General features: G+C 33.1%; 2 protein-coding genes across 2 annotated transcripts; both read left to right on the top strand.

Annotated features, from left to right (window-relative positions):
* Positions 1–11,908: 11,908 nt before the first annotated feature.
* Positions 11,909–15,719, top strand: LOC127698683 (gastrula zinc finger protein XlCGF8.2DB-like). The gene is made up of 2 exons (XM_052202287.1): positions 11,909–11,985; positions 14,305–15,719. Exon 2 carries the CDS (start codon positions 14,401–14,403, stop codon positions 15,496–15,498), a length of 1,098 nt encoding a protein of 365 aa, XP_052058247.1. The 5' UTR covers positions 11,909–11,985; positions 14,305–14,400; the 3' UTR covers positions 15,499–15,719.
* A 5,077-nt stretch (positions 15,720–20,796) lies between these two features.
* LOC127698671 (oocyte zinc finger protein XlCOF6.1-like) lies at positions 20,797–22,055 on the top strand. The gene has a single exon (XM_052202270.1). The coding sequence runs from the start codon at positions 20,807–20,809 to the stop codon at positions 22,052–22,054; it is 1,248 nt and encodes a 415-aa protein (XP_052058230.1). The 5' UTR covers positions 20,797–20,806; the 3' UTR covers position 22,055.
* The last annotated feature ends 1,371 nt before the right edge of the window (positions 22,056–23,426 follow it).

The raw sequence follows: 23,426 nt of genomic DNA, 5'->3' as shown, positions 1-23,426 counted from the left end.
AAATTGCAATGCATTACATTGGATTCAAGATTTTTTAACAAACAGAACACAAACAGTAGTCCTTGAAGGTGAAACATCAAATAAAATTCCTGTAACATCTGGGGTACCTCAAGGCACAGTGCTTGGTCCAATTTTATTCTTAATATTTATAAATGATTTGGCAGAATATATTGAACATAGTACATTAAGATTGTTCGCAGATGACAGTATCATTTATAGGGAAATTAAAAAACCAGATGACACATATAAATTACAGTCTGACTTGGAAGCGGCCGGCAGATGGGAGCAGGACTGGCTCATGCATTTTCACCCTGATAAGTGCAACATTCTCAGTGTAACTCAAAAACGCAAACCTTTAGACTTCACTTATAAATTACACAATCACTCTCTAGAAAAAGTTGACTCTACAAAATATTTAGGCCTAACTCTTCAATCAAATTTAAAATGGGACAAACATATCAATAACATGACATCAAAAGCAAATCAGTCTCTTGGATTTATTCGTAGAAACCTTAAAATAGCCTCACCTAAAGTTAAAGCACATGCATTTAAAGCTCTTGTCCGACCAAAACTAGAGTACTGCTCAACTATTTGGGATCCACATCAAAAACAGCAAATTTCACAAATTGAAAAAGTTCAGAGAAGAGCAGCGCGCTTCTCATGCAACCGCTTCCATAACACCAGCTCAGTTACTGAAATGATGACAGACTTAAATTGGTACCCACTTGAAATTAGGCGTTTACGATACAGACTTGTCTTCTTCTACAAAATTATACATGAAATTGTTGCAGTCCCTACATTTAACCTTTTGATCCCACTAGACAATAGAACTAGACATAGCAATCCACACTCATTTAGGCAAATACAAACATCTAAAGACAGTTATAAATATTCATTTTATCCACGAACAGTTATAGATTGGAATCTTCTGCCACAACAAATAGTATCATGCAGTACAGTACAGGGATTCAAGAGTATGATCTCAGAATCTGCTCTCATCCCCATTTTCTATCCCTAACTATTTTGTTATCAAATGTATATAGTTTTATCTAAATGAAATTTTACAAATGCACATACATTATTTTGATTTTTTGATTTTGTTTCTTTTTATTTTTCTTGTTACAATGTAAATTATAAAATTTTATAGTCGACGCCCGGCGAATAATCTTCAATAATTGAAGGATCGCTAGAAACTTAAAGAAGAAGAAGAAGAAGGTACATGTCAACCCTTAGTTGACATCATAACTTAAGAAATATGATCACTTTATTGCTTTGTCACGTACCTAAACAGTTAAATCGTTTATATATTACAAGTTTTTAATTTTCTTACCATGTACTTATAAATGAATCACGGCTGTATTAAGAAAAGTTTTTTTAAAAGCTAAGAATTGTTGCAGTTACGTTTTTACACTCTACGAGATACACTATCAGAGACGTACGATGCAGTCCGGTAAATACGCCCACATAAGGCTTTGATCGTATGTAGTTCTGCTTAATTATATACAAATTGTATTAAATTTAATATAAATCGATTCACTGACAAATCAATTTCGAGTAGTTTATCTCATTTCCCAAAAAATATCTGAAATAAATTTTTGAATCAACAAAACAAGTGGGTCATCCGTGTTTTTATCGGAAATTAGCCTGGCATCCTGACCCAATCTTTATACTTCGTCGATATACTGTCAGCGTTAGAAATCAGTGAGCCAGGACCCCAGGCTAATCGGAAATGTGTTTATCCGGTAAATCCGCCCATGCGCAATAAATATGTATGGAGGGCCAGTTTATCTCAAAATGAAAGGAAAAGGTGATCTATTAATAAACCACTTATGAAGGGATTCAAGATAATCAAAAAAAAAATTAAGTCAGAAATGAGTTTTGTAGGCAATAATAATTATGATTATCGTTAGCTTTAGAAACTATTATATATATATCACTAGATATTTTCGTAATAAAGGATTTTTCTTTAAAATTTGACATGCAGTGATGATAAGTACAGTTCCTTTGAATAAAATAGCAGACGAAATATTTACGGAAGTGACAATTACGGAAGTAAATGGGAGTTGGCGGGTTAACCGGACGGCCGGAATTACCGGACACTACTGTGTATGTGAGCTAATCAAGCATATAGACTTTATTGCTCTTAGTTGCTTGATTTTATGTGGACAAATGTAAATGGAGGGATCAAAACCATAAGATAAGAAAATATGATAACGCAATGTAAAAGAACAAAGACAAGCAAACAAAAAAAACAAACATCTAAGAAAATTGAAGATTGAGCATGTAATGTATACCGTAAAAATGTGGTGCGGACTCTTTTGCGCTGGTAGGGTAAACAGCTGCTGCTCTACTAGTTGAACCTATCGTGTTGTCAAGAAATGAATTAATTAATTAAATTTTGTTATCCCTCCAGAAACAATTCTTTTCGTGGACCCCTTTATTCTGTATTCCTTGTGAATAACATTGTCACAAACATTTTAGACACGAGAGATTTATTATAAAACACTTACACGGAAGTATTTTGGCATCTGTAATATATAATATCAATTAATAACAAATTAAGGGTATCGAGTTTTTTCTTATCTTTTTTTTATTAAACTTAATACAAATGTCAGCTTTATCATACTTCTAAGGAGCCCATATTGAATGATACGCTAAATATATCAGTGCCATGAATAACAAGGATAAAATGGCATTTTTCCAGTTCTCTTTCCGAAGCTGTTTCAGTGCAGAATCTGAAAATATACAATATTGCAAACATATATTCAATAATGTTATCATACGAATATTTGACCATCTTCAAATACAAAACAAAACGCGATATAGTTTATAAAATATATAATGCTTTTAGAATACTACTATAATTTAAACAATACAATCTCCATGGACAGCTCGGACTATTCTTTTTAAATTTTTAATGTAGTACTATTCACCCGGACGACAAAATGTCTGAACAAAAAAAAAACAATGAATAGTATACGTATTAAGTCAGAAAAATAAGCTTATAACCGCCGAAAAAGACTTAACCATGCCCCACTTAAATGAACAGAAATGCTAGTACCATCCCCAACAGATTCGTCATTTGTAGGTAATAACAGAGAAAAGTATCAACCTTGAATTGCTATATCTTTTTTCAGTCGCTTCTGTTCCTCAGTCAGTTCTCTCCTGAAAAGAAAACCAGAAATGAATATTAATCATGTGTGTGTTGCATTTATTCTTGTATCAAATATGTTTTCCATCGTTGCAGCCAAAGTTAAAATTATGGATAACATCATCTAAAAAACTGAAACCATAGCTAACAAGAATGTGTCCATAGTACACGGATGCCCCACTCGCACTATCATTTTCTATGTTCAGTGGACCGTGAAATTGGGGTCAAAACTCTAATGTGGCATTTAAATTAGAAAGATCATATCATATGGAACATGTGTACTAAGTTTCAAGTTGATTGGACTTCAACTTCATCAAAAACTACCTTGACCAAAAACTTTAACCTGAAGCGGCACAGACGGACGGACGGACGGACGGACGAACGAACGAACTCACAGACCGAAAAACATAATGCCCCTCTACTATCGCAGGTGGGGCATAAAAATCCTTACTTCTCGCTCCTAGGAGTAAAAGGTAAAAGTTAGATAACTGCGTTTTCAAAATTTTGTAATAATTTCTGGTTGAAGATTAGAAAATGATGAAATTAGTTTCCCAATTTCCAGTTTCTGGTTGAAATACTCGATAATGATGATACCCTCGGGGACTAACAGTTCACCACTAATGGTATCGACCCAGTGCTAGTACATGCAAAAAACACTTAAAAAATTTCGTGCCGTCCAAAACGCTTTTCTAGATTTACTTTCACCAGGAACGCTCAAACGTAAACATTTGAGAGCCAGATGTATAAACACGTAGAATTGTTAGTAGCTCAATAACCACAATGGACATAGAAAGAATACCCAAATACATCTAAGGAAAACTTTGCCTGACGGAGTTGCTAACTTTCGAAAATCCCAAAAAATGGTCTATGTAATAATGAATGTCTATTTAATGATAGATTTGTGAACGATCATTCCGATTAAGTATATTAAATATTTGTATATCTGTACACAACCGTTACCAACTATACATTTCATATAATACTTGGTAACGGTTATATATATTATATATAATCGCTATATTAAAAATTACGTCAGCGATTAGTAAGTAATAAGATTTTATGACCACTTATAAAATTTTTATCATAAGCATCATATCGTCTATTGATAAATTGATATCACGAATTATTTTGTTAGGGATCGACACAAAGTCATATATCCACTATTGCCTTTGTCAGCGCAAATAAGTTTATTAGTCACGAATATTATTTAATTATAAGGTGCAACTTCGGTTATAAACTTTTTGTATGTAATTTTACAAATGTATATAAACGGAAAATGTTCCTGCATTTTGTTTGGCAAAGTATTCTTTGCGTTTCCGTCTTAGACAAGGTTAACTCCCTCGGTCAAAGTAGACCTTAGACCAATTTTGCTAGTATTTCGGTTATTAACCTTCTAAAGTGTCTACGTATTTATACATCACTGGCATTCAATGGTTTAGATTGGGCGTTCTTGGTGAAGGTAAATTCAGAAAAACGCTTCGGACGCACGAATATCTATGTAGTCTTATTGTCATTGAAAAGAATGTAGTGGAAGGTTCGTAACTCAGTAAACATCTAGGAAGTCTTGTTGTCATTGAAAAGAATGAAGTGGCAGGTTCGTAACTCAGTAAACATCTAGGAAGTCTTGTTGTCATTGAAAAGAATGAAGTGGAAGGTTCGTAACTCAGTAAACATCTAGGAAGTCTTGTTGTCATTGAAAAGAATGAAGTGGCAGGTTCGTAACTCAGTAAACATCTAGGAAGTCTTGTTGTCATTGAAAAGAATGAAGTGGCAGGTTCGTAACTCAGTAAACATCTAGGAAGTCTTGTTGTCATTGAAAAGAATGAAGTGGCAGGTTCGTAACTCAGTAAACATCTAGGAAGTCTTGTTGTCATTGAAAAGAATGAAGTGGAAGGTTCGTAACTCAGTAAACATCTAGGAAGTCTTGTTGTCATTGAAAAGAATGAAGTGGCAGGTTCGTAACTCAGTAAACATCTAGGAAGTCTTGTTGTCATTGAAAAGAATGAAGTGGCAGGTTCGTAACTCAGTAAACATCTAGGAAGTCTTGTTGTCATTGAAAAGAATGAAGTGGAAGGTTCGTAACTCAGTAAACATCTAGGAAGTCTTGTTGTCATTGAAAAGAATGAAGTGGCAGGTTCGTAACTCAGTAAACATCTAGGAAGTCTTGTTGTCATTGAAAAGAATGAAGTGGAAGGTTCGTAACTCAGTAAACATCTAGGAAGTCTTGTTGTCATTGAAAAGAATGAAGTGGCAGGTTCGTAACTCAGTAAACATCTAGGAAGTCTTGTTGTCATTGAAAAGAATGAAGTGGCAGGTTCGTAACTCAGTAAACATCTAGGAAGTCTTGTTGTCATTGAAAAGAATGAAGTGGCAGGTTCGTAACTCAGTAAACATCTAGGAAGTCTTGTTGTCATTGAAAAGAATGAAGTGGAAGGTTCGTAACTCAGTAAACATCTAGGAAGTCTTGTTGTCATTGAAAAGAATGAAGTGGCAGGTTCGTAACTCAGTAAACATCTAGGAAGTCTTGTTGTCATTGAAAAGAATGAAGTGGCAGGTTCGTAACTCAGTAAACATCTAGGAAGTCTTGTTGTCATTGAAAAGAATGAAGTGGCAGGTTCGTAACTCAGTAAACATCTAGGAAGTCTTGTTGTCATTGAAAAGAATGAAGTGGAAGGTTCGTAACTCAGTAAACATCTAGGAAGTCTTGTTGTCATTGAAAAGAATGAAGTGGCAGGTTCGTAACTCAGTAAACATCTAGGAAGTCTTGTTGTCATTGAAAAGAATGAAGTGGCAGGTTCGTAACTCAGTAAACATCTAGGAAGTCTTGTTGTCATTGAAAAGAATGAAGTGGCAGGTTCGTAACTCAGTAAACATCTAGGAAGTCTTGTTGTCATTGAAAAGAATGAAGTGGCAGGTTCGTAACTCAGTAAACATCTAGGAAGTCTTGTTGTCATTGAAAAGAATGAAGTGGCAGGTTCGTAACTCAGTAAACATCTTTGATTCAGCTGGTTTCACTCATTATGCTTTTTAGTCGCCTTTAAGCCAGTAATGTCAAAGTTCTATAGTATTGCTTCTTATACGTTCTTTTATGGTCACATTTTTTTATTCTCCTAATTTAGATAAAAGCTATTAGGGGTTGAGTACTTAAAAACAATATTAACCCAGTCATTAGTAAATGTGTCTGTCACAAGTCAATAACCTCAGTTCTTATATCTTGATATTTTTATCCTTCACATAATTTGGCTTTGATGACAGCTTTTTTCATGCTCAACTTGGATTTATATAAAACTTGACATATGGTATAGTCTATTGTTTAAGATAAATGAGTCTTTTGTGGTCTTTTTTAATATTTATAGTTCCTCTACATCTTTTGTTTTATCTATATAATGTTGAGAAGTAGAGAGCAGGCGAGATTGAATTTATCATTTCAATAGTGTATAGATTTGTATTAAATAACAGTGGACTTCAGCACGTATCAGGTAAACATTATACACATTGAATAATACACTAAATACCAGTTTTACGTTTCTAATGCTGATTTCAGAAACCTAGCGCTTTATATTTTAACACGTTTAATTTACCTCTTTTGGTCTGTTAATTCCTCCAATCTGAGAGATTTTTCTATATCTTGAAGATTCTCCTCATATTCTGATATTTGACGTTCTATTTCTTCTATCTGTGATTATAAAGAATAAAAATATTATTTGAAAGTATTTGGTTTGGTCCATTTCAAAGTTCAGCTAAGTTGATTCTATGGAACGCCACAGCTGTCTTATGTGAAACTCTGATATTACTTTATGTTGTTTTATTATTACTTGATGATATTTTGTCTTTACTTAATATGGTTTTGACATTACGTAATGATGTTTTGATATAACTCAATATGGAATAGTCATTACTTAATGATATATCGATATTACACGATATGGTTTCGTATTGACTTGATACAGTTTTGTCATTACTCAATATGGTTTTGTCATTACTCGATGTGGTTTCACCATTATTTAATGTGGTTATGTCATTAGTCAATGTGGTTTTAACATTACTTGATGTGAATGTGACTTAACGTTATGTAGTTGTTTCATTACATGATGTGGTTTTGTTATTTCGTAATGATGATTTGCCTATTCTTTATATGGTTTTAACATTACGCAATGATGTTTCAAAATTTGACGATTTTACACTATATGATGTGTTTGTTTCATTATCTGATGTGGTCCTGTCATTCTTTGATGTGGTTATCCCATTACTTGATGAGGTAAAACCACGTGACCAATTCGGAAAAAAATATGTTCTATTTTTAAACAGATTTCAATATATCATTTGTTTAATGTGCTTTGGATGGGAATCGCTATCCATTGAGTTAAAGTTCGAGTGGTTGTTCAGAGTTATTTGGTATGAAAAAGGGGAACGGCAGACAATAATAAGAAAAAAAGTATTAAAAAGTTTACAGTATTTCGGACATAATTGGGATATCCCAAACCACTTGGTCCTGTTGTTCTCAAACGGAAGCAGTATTTTTGTAATAAATTTGTAAAATATTCCACGGAACCCTGTGTCTCGCCTGATATTGCTGCTGTAAGTGTAAAAGCGTCATGTTGATCGGCTGTACATTTATCACCACATTTATCGGGGAAAAAAAATTTAAAAAAAAAAGGTTTTTCTGTAGATGCTTTTTCTTGAAATTGAGGAATAACTCCTATACAAGTTTTAAAACACTTCATGGAGGTTTACAAATTTATCATGTCAAAACAGTTAAATTCGGTTTTATTTAACTAAAACAAAACTGTATGGTTTTCAACAATGAGCAAAACCCATACCCTATAGTAAGCTATAAAAGGTCCCGAAATGAAAAATGTAAAAACCTAGAAACCTAACGATCTATAGATAGATAGATAGATACTTTATTCTCTAAAAACTAAATACAAGTTTACAGAGAAACATACAATATAAATACAGATACAATAGTCGAGGTAAACAAATCCAGTATGATATTCTAAAAGTAATATACATGGCATACATGTTTAGTAACATGTATAATGAAAGGTTAAACTCAATAGAAATTTAAAAAATGGAGATGGAGACGCCGACGCCATTATCGACGACGGAATATAGGTTTTTTGTGTCTCACTGCCGCTACATTGATGTCGCAGGCTCGACACAAATCAAAAGACTTGAACTTTATTGTTAACAAATGAAACACTTCAAATCAACTCACACTAAAGTTACAGGGAAACGGGGGGAGGGGGGCTCGGACTAAGCGACAAAGCATCAATACTATAAAATAAGAATTCTCCGATTTTTTTTTAGCGTAAATGATCATTTGAACTTATACGAATATCAATCTTTTATTTGTAATCAATTGAATTCCCTGATCTACCTCGCACTAATTGAAAAATAAACTTTTTGGAATATCTGTTTCATATGTGACGACGGACATGTTCCAGTGGTCGTAACCATAAAACCGTCATCTTTTCCTTGAATGTAAACTACCAAATAAAACCAAATCACTGGGTTTGTACTTTCTCGAAAAACACGACGGGTGCCTTTCTGGAGCATCCGAGATCACCCCGATGGATTTATATTACCCAGTCATACCGATCTATTGAAACAGCCAAATGAAACTGTTCTGTATGCCACCGCAACTGAAAGTTGGGGGGGGGGGGGGAGCATATTGTTTTACCCCCGTCCGTCCGTCCGTCTGTCCGTCCCATTATGGGTATATAGTTATTCCGCATAACTCCTCCTACAGTTTGAAACCTAGGAAGTTTTCTCTTTACTGTCTGTTTGTACATATATTGAAGGTGTACATTTGGTCAGGTTTTTTTTTTTGCTCTTTTGGGAGATAATTGAACTTTTTTTTGTCATTTTTGGGGTATAAGCGGTTAAATGAGTTGAGTGCGGGGGCATCACTTTGTCTAGTTTACATTTTTTTCTCGTGTTGTGCTGTTACACAACTGTAACAGTCCGATGTAAGGTTAGGATTTAGCGCTCACATACATGTTAAACTCCGCCACGTGCAATTTCTTTATGTACCTGCCCCAAGTCAGGAGCATGAAGTTCAATTGTTGTCGTATAAATGTGTGTTATTTTTTTTTTTGTAGATTGTTTATTTATAAATAAGACCGTTTGTTTTTTCGTTTGAATTTATTCACATGTTGCATGGTGGCCTTTTGTAGCTGACTATACGGTGTGTTGAAGGCTGTACGGTTGCCTATATATGATTTCTTACATCCACTGCATTTAAACTCTGATGGATAGTTGTCTCATTGTCAATCACACCACATCTAACTTTATTTCAACTTCTATGTTGCGTTTTGTATACTGTAACAGTGTTTATCTTTTGTACGCATACCCCGGGGCCCTCTTTTCGGAAGCCCGAGCAAAAGTCCTTGTTCCGCGATAGAAAATTTAATTACGAACTCATGTAAGATAGCTCGAATTTCAACTCAAAATCTTAATTAATCTAAATGAGACTTAAATTCGAATCTTACTCAAACTCTACCTCAAAAAGTGACTCAAATTTAATGTTGTAACTAGAACTCTACCTCAGTTAAATGTGACTCAAACTCGAAGTCCAACTCGAGACTCAATGCTAACTAAAACTTTAATTCTAATAATGACTTGAATTCGAAATCGAAGACTAACTCAAAGTTTAACTCAAACAGTAACCCGAACTTTAATTTGAACTCTAATTTGATGGATGGCCACACTCATCCAAGGCACATACAACATGGAAATCTATCTAAAAATAGAACAGGTTTTTCCGAATTGGTCACGTGATTTTACCTCATCAAGTAATGGGATAACCACATCAAAGAATGACAGGACCACATCAAATAATGAAACAAACACATCATGTAGTGTAAAATCGTCAAATTTTGAAACATCATTACGTAATGTTAAAACCATATAAAGAATAGGCAAATCATCATTACAAAATAACAAAACCACATCATGTAATGAAACAACTACATAACGTTAAGTCACATTCACATCAAGTAATGTTAAAACCACATTGACTAATGACACAACCACATTAAATAATGGTGAAACCACATCGAGTAATGACAAAACCATATTGAGTAATGACAAAACTATATCAAGTCAATACGAAACCATATCGTGTAATATCGAAATATCATTAAGTAATGACTATTCCATATTGAGTTATATCAAAACATCATTACGTAATGTCAAAACCATATTAAGTAAAGACAAAATATCATCAAGTAATAATAAAACAACATAAAGTAATATCAGAGTTCCACATAAGACAGCTGTGGCGTTCCATATGATTCTTGGGTTTTTTTCATGAAATCTAAATACTAGTATTATGGATTTTATCAGCACTATAAGTGATTTTTAATCTTGGGAGAACCGACTTTTCAGGAAAGAGACAGGGAGATTCAATATGATTAAATGATTGCTGCTAAGCATCCAGCGGCAAACATAACATGCATATTCCTAACGATAACAAGCATATATAAACTTCACATGTAAACTTCATATGTATATATAGATACACATGTTGAGTCGAATCTTTTATAATCTATTATATTAGCCAACGGTGTGTGATAAGACATATCACCCTACCAGTAAACATTGTGCTGACGGTCTTTGGTCTAACTCCCAAAAGACATTAACGTACCCGAACCGGTCGGGAATCGAACACATGACATCTTGCACGCAATTGAGCATGATACCAATATACCATCGACGAAACTGTTGATAATTTAAATATAAATAATTTAATAATAGATGACAGTATATGATGAAGACAACGTTGTTAGTCAGTGCTATTTGACAGTCGGACTTGGGTAGACAAAGGAATTTTATTGGACAACAAAAAAGGAAATCATCATACTTCCTTAACGGCAAACCAAAATGCAAAAAAAATACTTATTTCTCGTGTTCGAGAAATGCTTCCGAGAAACTGACTGTTCCCGAAATAAATGCTCTTTTTTTCTGGCAAATGCAAATACTAAGATGGTTCTTGTTTAACCGTTTTTAAACCGTAATTATTTCTCTTTCTCATTATTTTAAGACATTTTTTTCTCCATGTAGTCATTGTTAGAGCCCATTTATCTATACATTTAATTCAATACTATCCAAATTTGAGCTGAAAGATTAGAACACAAGACTAGATGCTAGTCTCAAGATTAATTACATGTTTCTCCAAGTCAATTCAAGAGTTCTTTTTATCAATCTTTAATAAAGAAAAATATTGAATTCTTTACTTTACCATAAATGGGCCCTTAAGGAGAAAATGATATGTTAAATACAGATAGACAGAGCTCCGGGAATAGCAATTAAGTGCTTGTTAGATTTTTGCAACGATATATACCTACGAAGGCCTATATTATAGGACTACTTTTTTCTCCCAACAATAAGTGGTTTACATAGTTGAAAATGTTCAATCTACTAGTATACCTCCTTCTCTTTACTGAAAGAAAAATACAGAGGTTTAACTCCACACAATTCACATTAGTGGGTATTACATCTATACACTGTAGATCGAAGCGGGAAGCAGGAGGTGGACACTGGTATTTCATTAATATTTATTTTTAAAACATTTTAGTAAATTTTATCGACAAAATATAATAATTATTAAGTGTGTAAGTTAACTTGTATCGAAAAATCATAGTTATCTGACCAGCAGTATGAGCAGAATATTTTCAAAATTATATATAGAAAGCAAAAATTAAAAAAGATAGTAAGGCTAAATATATACTGTGTTTTCATTGGACGAGATGTTGCTAGTGTGTTCCACATTTATCTGAACACGTACGTGGAATGGATCATCATCAGATTAATATATAAAATTCAATCAGGTATGTGATTAAACTGCAAAGGTCAAGGTGTAATAATATGGGCGCATAAAATAATTCTGTTTATGATATCAATATGGCGTTTTCCTGCCATCTCGCTTGTTATTTTCTTCCCGACAGTTTTTTCACTGTGAACAGAGAAAAGAAAATTATATAGGGTTGTCTCCCTTTACATAGTACATCTGTTTTTCTTTCAATACCGCAAAATCATCAAATATTGCATTTTTAGCCTCATTTTTGTGCTTTCGATATTGTGTTTTCTACTTACTTCCACTGATTAAAGATTAAAGAACATTTACTATTCTAATTAAGGGGCCTTGATGGGCATCGTGTTATCACAGTGATAAACTTACAATACATAATTATGATTTGATGCACACAGTAACACGATGGAATGTTTACACTGTATACTAATTAACATGTTAAAATATTTCAGTACAGACAGATTTTAATATGGCACTAAAGTAAGCTACAAGATCCCCTTTTCTATGTAACATAAATATTTGTATTTTTAGCTCTAGTTCAGCCTTTATTGTATGTGTTCTTTCTATTGATAATGCAATCTCTTTTTAATTAAACTACAATTAGATCATCTGGGGCAAACATACGATCTTCAACATAGACCTCTTTATTTTTACCATATATATACGATATAGACGCATGCATCACGAATTTAAAAAAAATAATAAGGGTTCCGCGGAACCCAGTGTCTCGCCTACTTTTGCTGTTAATCGCAGGCTCAACAAAAATAAGGAAAAATATTAATAAAAATATTCCTCTCTATGCTATCTTTTGATTGTAAGTAGCTTCTGTCCAAGTTTGGTAAAAATCCAGGATAGTTTATGAATCTAATAAATGTTTTAAAAACTTACACTGCAGACTGTATGTAATGTTAACTGGAAGAAAAACTCAGTACATTTATAAGTAAAATACGGAAAAAATGGAATTTATTTTTACAAAATTTACTTTTGGATACTATCTTATGATCATAAACAAGCTTCTTTCCAAGTTTGGTAGAAATCCAGGATAGTTTAAGAAAGTTGTTAAAATTTTAAAAACTTTAACCACAGAGTGAATGTAATGTTTCCTGGCGGAAAAACTAAGTCCATTTAAAAGTAAAATACGGAAAAAACGGAATTTATTTTTACAAAATTTACTTTTGGATACTATCTTATGATCATAAACAAGATTCTTTCCAAGTTTGGTAGAAATCCAGGATAGTTTAAGAAAGTTATTAAAATTTCAAAAACTTTTAACCACAGAGTGAATGTAATGTTTCCTGGCAGAAAAACTAAGTCCATATATAAGTAAAATACGGAAAAAATAGAATTTTTTTTACAAAATTTCCTTCTGGATACTATCTTATGATCATAAACAAGCTTCTTTCCAAGTTTGGTAGAAATCCAGGATATTTTAAGAAAGTTATTAAAATTTCAAAAACTTTAACCACAGCGTGAATGTAATGTTTCCTGGCAGAAAAACTAAGTCCATTTATAAGTAAAATACGGAAAAAGTGGAATTTTTTTTACAAAATTTACTTTTGAATATTATCTTATGATCATAAACAAGCTTCTGTGCAAGTTTGGTTGAAATCCAGGATAGTTTAAGAAAGTTATTAAAATTTCAAAAACTTTAACCACCGAGTGAATATTTGTGGACGCCGCAGCCGCCGACGACGACGACGACGACGCCGACGGAATGTAGGATCGCTATGTCTCGCTTTTTCGACAAAAGTCGAAGGCTCGACAAAAAACGTCCAGGGTTACGCAAGTCTGATTTTGAAGCATTTTTTTTCTTTAATTGATCGCTGCAGAGTTTATCAATCAGATTGATGGTAGCTCATACACTTTCTGTTTGATGAGGAAAAAGTAACAGCAGCACATAGATATAATAAATTGTACATATTTTTTTTCTCATTTATTTAATCTTGGTGCGTATCTTCAATGTACTATTTTTTTAAAACCAGTCTGTGCTTCGACTATGGTACGCGAGTCACACTAGATCTGAATTTTTTATCAGATTGGCAATGCACGACACTTTCCGATTTCTATCTGTAAGTGGTTATTAAGGGTTGCAACCCAAACTTTTACTTGGTACATAGAAATAACTGTGTCTAGTGAATTATAATGTAGAGCACCATTCTGCGTATATAGTTGTTTTTGCTATTAACACTTACACCCCTCCCCCATTTCCATATATCGTATCATTCTGAATTCAGAGTAATCCTTAGTTTTAAACATTCTGAAATTTAGGACCGTCCTACAATAATCTACATCGTTGGTCTGTCCTATATTGTAATTTATCGACTTTTTATATTTCCAGAGAATATTTAAAATCAAAAGTTATAACTTTCATCAAAGACAACGGTAGTTCAATGACAGAGAAAAGACAACGAAGTCGATGACCAATATTAAGTAAATGGAAAATGTGCAAGGTTTTTGTGGGATAAAACAAGAATATACGAGTGCCACAGATAAAATAAATACAGTTCGACTGAAGAAAGAGCCCGATGTATACCAAACTGATTACAAACAGACTAATATTGAGGATAATAGAACAGAAAAAGTCAAATCTGTATTTAATGTAACATCTGTATCTGAATGTCATTCGACATGCGCACAAGATTCGCTTATTGGGGATTCGCCAAGGCACGTAAAGTTTGAGAAAGAAAATGATGAAATCGGTACGGATAATGGTCTTGAGATTAGTACAAATGATTGTAGTAATGAATGTGAAATTTGCTCCAAAGATTTTTCAAGTTTCAGCAATTTAAGAAGTCACATGACTACTCATAGAGGGAAATCACGTAATAGTAAGAAATTTAAGTGTGAGATTTGTGGAAGGACTTTTGAGAAGATTTACCTACTTGTAAATCACGAAAGATCTCACATCGGTGATGTTGTAAGAGATGATAAACAGTTAAAATTCAAATGTGGAGTGTGTGGAAAACAAGAGCCGGATAAGAGAGGATTTGAGAACCATTTGAGAGTTCATACAGGCGAACGACCTTTTCAGTGTGACGTGTGTGATCTATCTTTCAAACAGAAAAGCCATCTCAGACGACACAGTAGTGTTCACACGGGAGAATTTTTACACGAAGGAAGTTTTATACAGTGTGAAATCTGTGGTAGACATTTTGGACAAAATCATCAGCTTATTCGTCACATGAAATGCCACTACCCGCCGGCTAAGAAGGAATACAAATGTGACCTTTGTCCAAAAGAGTTCACCGAAAAGCATCATCTCGTACGACATGCTCGCTTACATACTGGTGAAAAACCTTATAAATGTGATTTTTGTGGACGATGCTTTACTACTGACTCTGGTTTGACTATTCACCGTAGACTTCATACAAATGAGAAACCTTACACGTGTAGTTTGTGTGACAAGTCATATACACAATCATCATCATTGAAGCTTCACATGCTTGTGCATTCTGGAGAACCTCGTTATACGTGCACAGAATGCGGAGAGGAATTTGATAAACTTAGCCATTTTAAAAAACACAAGCATTGAAATGTCGAGGTGTATACTATGGTACTGTAATACGGCATTTCTGTAATGACTGATCCTTTAAAAAATGTCCAATATCGCTAATGTAAATTATGACTGTATTGATTTTGAGAATTCTGGTACCCCCAATTTCTGTAAAAGACAGAAAAACAGTATATTTACTAAACGTTTTGATGGACATATCTACAGTATTAGTTTTTTTGATAAAAAAAATTATATTTCTTTTTGTTTTTAAAAAATACTTTTTTGTGACTTACCAATAGATTTGCTTAGCGAGATGGAGTCGTGCAAAGATGTTTTAAGAAGAACATGTATTTTTTTAAATTTAATACATTGTCATTAATTTGCATATTATCTTGAAAACTAGAGTAGATAAATAAACACTTTAAATAATCAAAGTACTGAAGTACTGAACATCGGATGACCGCAAGTTCTTGTGGATGGTCAAAAGCACTTGTCACAGAAAAAAGTCACATCTCTATACCTGAAACTGAGGTTAATGTACAGAGATATATTTTTTTCTGAGACAAGTTCGTGCGTGGATGATGAATAAATGACAGGAAATTCGACCTCACCGTAATAACTATTATATTGTCATGATTGTAGTGATACAAATCAGTATATACTAGTTTGTTGTTATATATTATATTAATATAACAGTTACATATATATATAATTTTCATCCATTTGTATATTATTCTATTATACTATTCTAATAATAGTGCAGTGCAAGTGCATGGTGGACACTCTTCTGTAAAAATTCGATTTTTCTAAAAGATTGGATATAAGTAGGCATTCATATTTTCCCGCAAAAACAATTACAGAGTTACCGGTCCTTGTCGGGATTGTCGCAAAACGTTCTTGAGATATTCTTCCGCATGCTTTAACACAATTTTTCGGTATGTGTGCATAGATATTATCAATATATATATATATATATATATCTAACGAAAAAACATTTTCATGTTATCAATTTATGTTCTTAACAAAAATATTTTTATCAGTATTCATTGAAGAGATGTATTTATAACAAACGATAAGGAGTGTTAGTTTGCAATCGTTAATATCCGCGTATTTATCATGTTTATAGATCGGTTACAAACCCAAAACGAAAGTTACGTAATGGAAATCTAGGCGATAGCAATACATCGAAATGCCCTCACGGTCATCGCGATGTTACAAAAATGATTAGCAAGATCTACAAATAAGTCACATGGTCGAAATCGTTAGTCGACTTGTTTTAAGAGTTCTTGCTCTTTGATGACGATTTTTACCAATTTTTGTGTTTTGGGCAAAAACTTAAGATAGAGAGAAACTGTAAATAGAAAAAATGCACATAGACCTAGGTGAGCGACACAGGCTCTTTAGAGCCTCTAGTTTTATTTTCCTCCAACAAATTTTTTTGTTTGAATTAAAAGTGTCAGAGGTTCGTTGTGTCTTGCCTCCATAGTTCCTATATGCATTGGTTACATGTGTTCTCTTTGAATTACTTAAAAAAATGTAGTGTATGGTACAAAATGGTACAACAAGGCTTTGTATAGTTTTACTGTTAAAACCATTGGGTACAATACATTGCAGGTAATTACCAAATAACGCTGGATTTTTGATTCAGCCATGCTGGATCTATGCGATCACTCTGTTTTTGGAGATGGTGCAGAATACTAAGTTGAAGACATGTCATGAAACTAATTATGTGTTTTTATGACTGGCAGAATCTTTCTACACCATTTTAATCATCAACTGCCAACTTTTGACATGTTATTTGCCCTTAAATTAAGAAAAGATTGGTCGAACAACCCTTTTATTTTAGATATACACTTGCATATAGTTCCTTTGTAAATCAAAATTTATGATTTACTATTTATGAAATAAATTGAAAAAGTATTTTTACATCAATTGAATCAGTTGATAAAAATTTTTGAAAGTATTTTATTATTATCTTATGCTTGTGTAAGTTTTTGTTCTATGAAATTTAGGTCAACATGTGTATTAATATATCTAAGTTGATTCCCACACTTTTTTAAAATGGGATAACTCTAATTCTTTCCATAGGCAAGTAAGAGTCAGTATGATTATAAACTGTCATGATTTTCTAATAATTACACTCAAAGGTGTAAGTATTAATTGGAAACAACCCCAGTCTTAATTCACCACATTTAATATCTCATGACCTGTTACATAATAAAATAGGCACAATTTATTACACACCTAACTGAATACACACATTCTTGACCTCAATAGTAAACCTACAAATGTATTATTTATTTTGATCTACACTACATTAAAATATTCTGTTAGTTTTGCTAGCTAGCTGAATGATTAATCAGACGTGGTTTTTTTTCAAAGAAAAGACAAAAAATGTAAAATTATGTATAAAAAATGCAAGCAAATTTTATTTCACTTGTAAAATCAGTGTCATTATCATCTGACATAAGTCAATAATCAAGATCTAATTAATTAGTTACAATTATCAGAAATTTGGTTGAAACAATAAACAAAATTATGTAACTCTTACCTGAGCATTTTCTGCAATAAAATTAATTTGTTTGTTCTACATTTATATCCCATTATATTTCTATTTAACAGTAATTGGAAATATCTCAGCATTAGGTATTTGTACATTTAAATTTGAATACAGGAATTCGAAATGTATTTTTTCTTAGTGAAGAATGAACACAAATTTAGATAAACATTAGTTATTATTTTTTTTTTTCAATTTTGTTGTTGAGAAAGTGCATTTCCAAGGCCTCTTTCTGGAAATTATTAAGCCAGTTATGATTAATGGCATATTAAAAAATATATTACTTGTTTGACGATTTCACTTTCCATTCATGTCAATACCATTAAATTGCAAATATTTATAAAAAAAAATATCTGACATTGAGTCTAAAATTGAAATATCAATATATATATATATCATTATTTGCATCAATATTGCGAAATTCCCTACCTGTGGGTAATAACATTGAAATTTAACAGTAAGATTGGAAAAATATTGATAAAAGTATGGTCAGAAAGAATATCAGACTAGCTATGAATATGGCTGGATCACAACATCAACGATGCTTTGATTTAAATATGTAATGTAGATTCGAGGCTTAGAAAATAAAATACTAGAAGTTAGAACCAGTTCCGTTTTAACTAGCCTGATAAAAATGTTAAAAATTATATAGGCAATTTATCTAAATATTAAACAGCACGACAAAAATACGAATTTTTATTCTTTTTTTTAATCTACAATTGTTGCTAACAATTTTATCAAAATATCTTTATCAACAAAACATGTCTTCTGTCGTGTCATATCAACATTGGCTTTATATTAAGCTTACTGTGACCTAATATTTAGCTTACGTTATACACATCCCCAGTATACAACAACCTATGACTGAACACAAACTCATAACACAAATCTAATCAATTAACCATAAATAATGACAGAGTAAAAGATGCTAGTGGATACTAATTGAGTTGTCTAAAATTTGACAGATCACTACTAAGATCAAGAGTCATTTAAATATTGTACATATCAGTCGATGGTACTCCAATTTATCATATATTTGTGAAGTTGTGGTTTCATCTAGAGCTACTGTTGTACACTATAGTGGAAGAGAAACATTTGTAACTTAACGTAAGTAAACCAAGTTACGGAAACAAGGACAAGAAACTTTAAAAAAAGGGGCTGAAAATTTAAAACTTACCTTTGTTTTAATTTTTTGTTGATTATCATGTATTGATTGTATTGAATATACGTACTTTCATTTACTTACTCACAATTACCTTAATTACCAATCTAGCCAGCAAGTTGATAAATACTTGATTTTAAGGAGGCACTCCCTAAATAAGCATCTGCATCCCGTTTAGTTTTATGTTAAATATGCGAATTTTGAAAGTTTTTCAAAATATCAAAACTAATTTTCCCGCTATTTTTTTTTTTACATTTAGTAGTCAATCTGCTCATATTGAAGCATTCGACGAGCACGCGAGTATCGATAGATATAAATTTTAATCAGATTGGTTTAGAACTTTACAATGAATATAATTTTTTTTCTATCGATACATTATATATTACTACCAAAACGTCACAACATTACAACTTACGTATCTTTAAAAAAATCCCATGTTCTTATATTTTCATGGGTCCCTAGTTTTAAAAAGCACAAACGTTCTATGTTCTATAAGCAGTCGCTTCTTTGTCTTTGTTCCTTCTTTTCGAATTGAGAGACGTTTATACAATAAGATGCATGGTCGATAAATTGGTCTCACACACATGCAGTAGATGGTCGATAAATTCGTCTCGTACACATTACTAGAAACTATGGATTATTTAAGAACTACTTTCGAATCGGTCTTAGTCTAGCTAAATGATGGATTGCCCCCAAAACTCCAAAGATTGAACACAGTTTTTTTCTCAGTTCGCTTGTGTGTGGAAAGTATCTGGGAACTATATTTCAGTGCATGAAGATGCAGTAATTCACACGGCTTTACACCGGTCATGCCTTAGGAAAGAATTGGAACTAAGGTCCAACCTTTTAAAAAACTAAAAGACATTAAGAGGTCATCGTACGGTTGCCAATGATAGACAAATCCTCTAAATCGCACAGAGTCTAGAAAAGTTATGCATAAAACTAGACAAAGTAATCCCCCGCACTCCACTCTGAAGTAACTGTATTATAACAAAGTCAATGTAGGACTTTCTTTGAGATATTATTGTGTCTGGGAGACACAAATGATGCCCCCGCAGATGCAAAGTGTTATTCTAAAATACAAAAAGTTGAGCATTTGAGCACATTTGTCTATGGTTCACTATAGGGGGAGTTATCCGGAAACGGTTTAATGCACCTCTTATGCAAGTATATACTCCAAAAATGACAAAGTTCAACTATCTCCCAAAAGAGCAAATATTAATAAAAATCAAAACCCTCACCACAAGCACACCTTCAATATATGTACAAACAGCCAGCAAAGTGAAAAAGTATATACTCCAAAAATGACAAAGTTGAACTCTCTCCAAAAAAGCAAATATCAATAAAAATCAAAACCCTGACCACATGCACACCTTCAATATATGTACAAACAGCCAGCAAAGTGAAAACTTCCTAGCATTCAAACTGTAGGAGGAGTTATCTGGAATAGCTATATACCCATAATGGGACGGACGGACGGACGGAAGGACAGACGGACGGGCGGACATGGGTAAAACAATATGCCCCCAACTTTCAGTTGCGGGGGCATAAAAATCGAGACTATATAAAATCTTCCATCAACGCATAGTTATTTGTTATTTTTCGTTTACAGGAAGATTCTACCGATCATGACGATCCAAACAGACGATGAAAGTTTCTTTATACAAGATCCCGAGTATTATGAAATAACCGAAGAAGTTATGGAAGACGAAATAAACGTGACTGAAGAATGTGTTAGGTTATTTTATAAAATTAAAGAAGAATATACAAGTGCATTAGATCTGGTATTTACAGTTCACGAGATTGAAATCTATAACAGTGATTATAAACCACCTGAAATTAATACTATTGCCGCCCTGCAAAAAGATGTGGAAAATTCTCAGAAAGAGCGAGCCGAGTGTGACGTTTGTCTCCGAATATTCTCTGACAGGTACACAATGATCCGACATCGACTGTCGCATACTGGGGCCACACCAGAAAGAAGAAAGAAAATGGATGTCTTTCAAAAAAGCAAAAAGGAAACGGAATCTGAGAATGGTATTTTATTAGGTAAATTGATACAAAATAAAACTTTGGAATGCAAAATTTGCTATAAAAGCTTTTCAAGGAACTGGAATTTAAAAAGGCATATTGAAATTCATACAGGAGATTCAAATCACAATAAGAAATTTCAATGTGATATTTGTGGCAAAACTTTTGGAAGGAAAAGCCGACTAGATAACCATGTAAGATCTCACAACGGTGATGTTACTAACGAGGATAAAAAGTTTAAGTTTAAATGTGGAGTGTGTGGAAAGCTTGTGCAGGAAAAGAGAGAGTTTGAGGATCACATGAGAGTCCATACAGGCGAACGACCTTTTCATTGTGATCTGTGTCACCTCTCATTCAAACAAATGAGTCATCTCAGACGACACAGTCGTGTTCACACTGGAGAAATTTTACACAAAGAAGAGCCTATCAAGTGTGAGATCTGTGGCCGATATTTTGGACAACGCCACCAGTTGACTCGCCATATGAAATGTCACAACCCATCAGCTACGAGAGAATACAAATGTGACTTTTGTCCAAAAGAGTTTAGCGAAAAGCATCATCTCGTACGACATGTTCGATTACATACCGGTGAAAAACCTTATAAATGTGATTTTTGCGATAAACAATTTACTTTTCACGCTTCTTACACTTCTCATCGGAGAATTCACACTAACGAAAAGCCATACGCATGTAGTATATGTACCAAATCATTTACACAGTTGTCAACGTTGAAACATCACCTGCATGTGCACTCTGGAGAACCTCGTTATAAGTGTAAAGAATGCGGAGAAACGTTTGGCAGGCACAGTTATCTTAAAAAGCACAGACTAGAATTTTATCATTGAAAATGTATTTACCATATAGAAAGTAGACAATAAGTTAGGAATGAATTTGTTCTAGTCATATAAATGTTCTTAGTGTTGTTACGACTTCGTCATCTATTAATGTAATTTGTGATTTCTAATATATATATATATATTTATCAAAGCTGTTGTAGCTTCAATTCCATTTAGTTTTTGGTTTTTGTTTTCTTCATCATTTATTTATAATATTTGCTTAAGCAGATTTTATTGTTTAAAATGACAAATGATACAGACACAAAATTTATAACTTAATAAGATCCGCTCCTAAACATACATCACATTATTGAACACAGCATATATCTGACACTAACAAATTATGTAGTATGAAGACATAAAACATGAGGAAACTTGATGACACGAATCAATGTACTTCTTCCCAGTAATAAAACAAATCGGATGTTACTTATTGTAGAAACTACAAACAATCAAACACACCGAGCTGTATCATACAAATACTAATAAAATACAAATAATCTTATCTTATTAACTAATCGCAGTGGCCGTATTAGGGCAGAATAGTTACAGTTTAGTTATGACTACAAGACAACAAAAAATACTAAACATGATTTAATATAATAACTTCTGTTGGTGTAAATGAAATTCAATCAAGTTCTGTGTATATTTTGTTTTTGTGTTATCACATAACTTCCAAATGGGATATACAAGATATCTGCTTGGTTTACCCCTCTGTTGCCGAGACTTTAAAGTCACCAAGGAACCATGAACATGAGGTCTATGTCAGGTGAACCATGCCGGTCGGACGTGTCCTCCTTGCAAACATTTGACATTACAGTATCTTAATAAAGGATCTTATCACGAACCTGAACGTTGACCAACAAAAAATGAAAATGTCAATTCCAGACCGTCCTATTGGACAGACATGTACACCTTGCAATCATTCCATACACCGACACGGACATAATCATGAAAACTTAACGTCAACCAAAAGCATGGAAATCAGGTAATGGTCAGATGAATCCTTTCCAGACGGTCATGTACACCAATTTTCCATATATCAAATATTGTTGACCTATAGCTAATAGTATCTGACAAACGGACCTAACTTTAAACACGAAACGTTGAACAATAAACCATGAAATTGATGTAAATTCCAATTGAACCCTACCGTACGAGCATGTACACATTGCAATCATTTCTTCACAGAATAAAAGTGAATGATCACGAAAACTCAAAGTTGACCAATGAATCACGAAAACAGGTAAAGGTCAGATGCTTTGGCGGAAATTTCAAACATCATGCAGCTGTATAAAAGATATGTATAAAATTTCCAGATCTCGTCTCGCATTCGTCACAAGCGAGACAAAAATTAACCCACTGTGACTATTATCACATC

The sequence above is a fragment of the Mytilus californianus genome, unplaced genomic scaffold (genome assembly GCF_021869535.1).
Source record: "Mytilus californianus isolate M0D057914Y unplaced genomic scaffold, xbMytCali1.0.p SCAF_4, whole genome shotgun sequence".
Taxonomy (NCBI): Eukaryota; Metazoa; Mollusca; class Bivalvia; order Mytilida; family Mytilidae; genus Mytilus; species Mytilus californianus.
The sequence above is the reverse complement of the archived record's forward strand: the minus strand, read 5'-3'. Positions and strand labels throughout refer to the sequence as shown.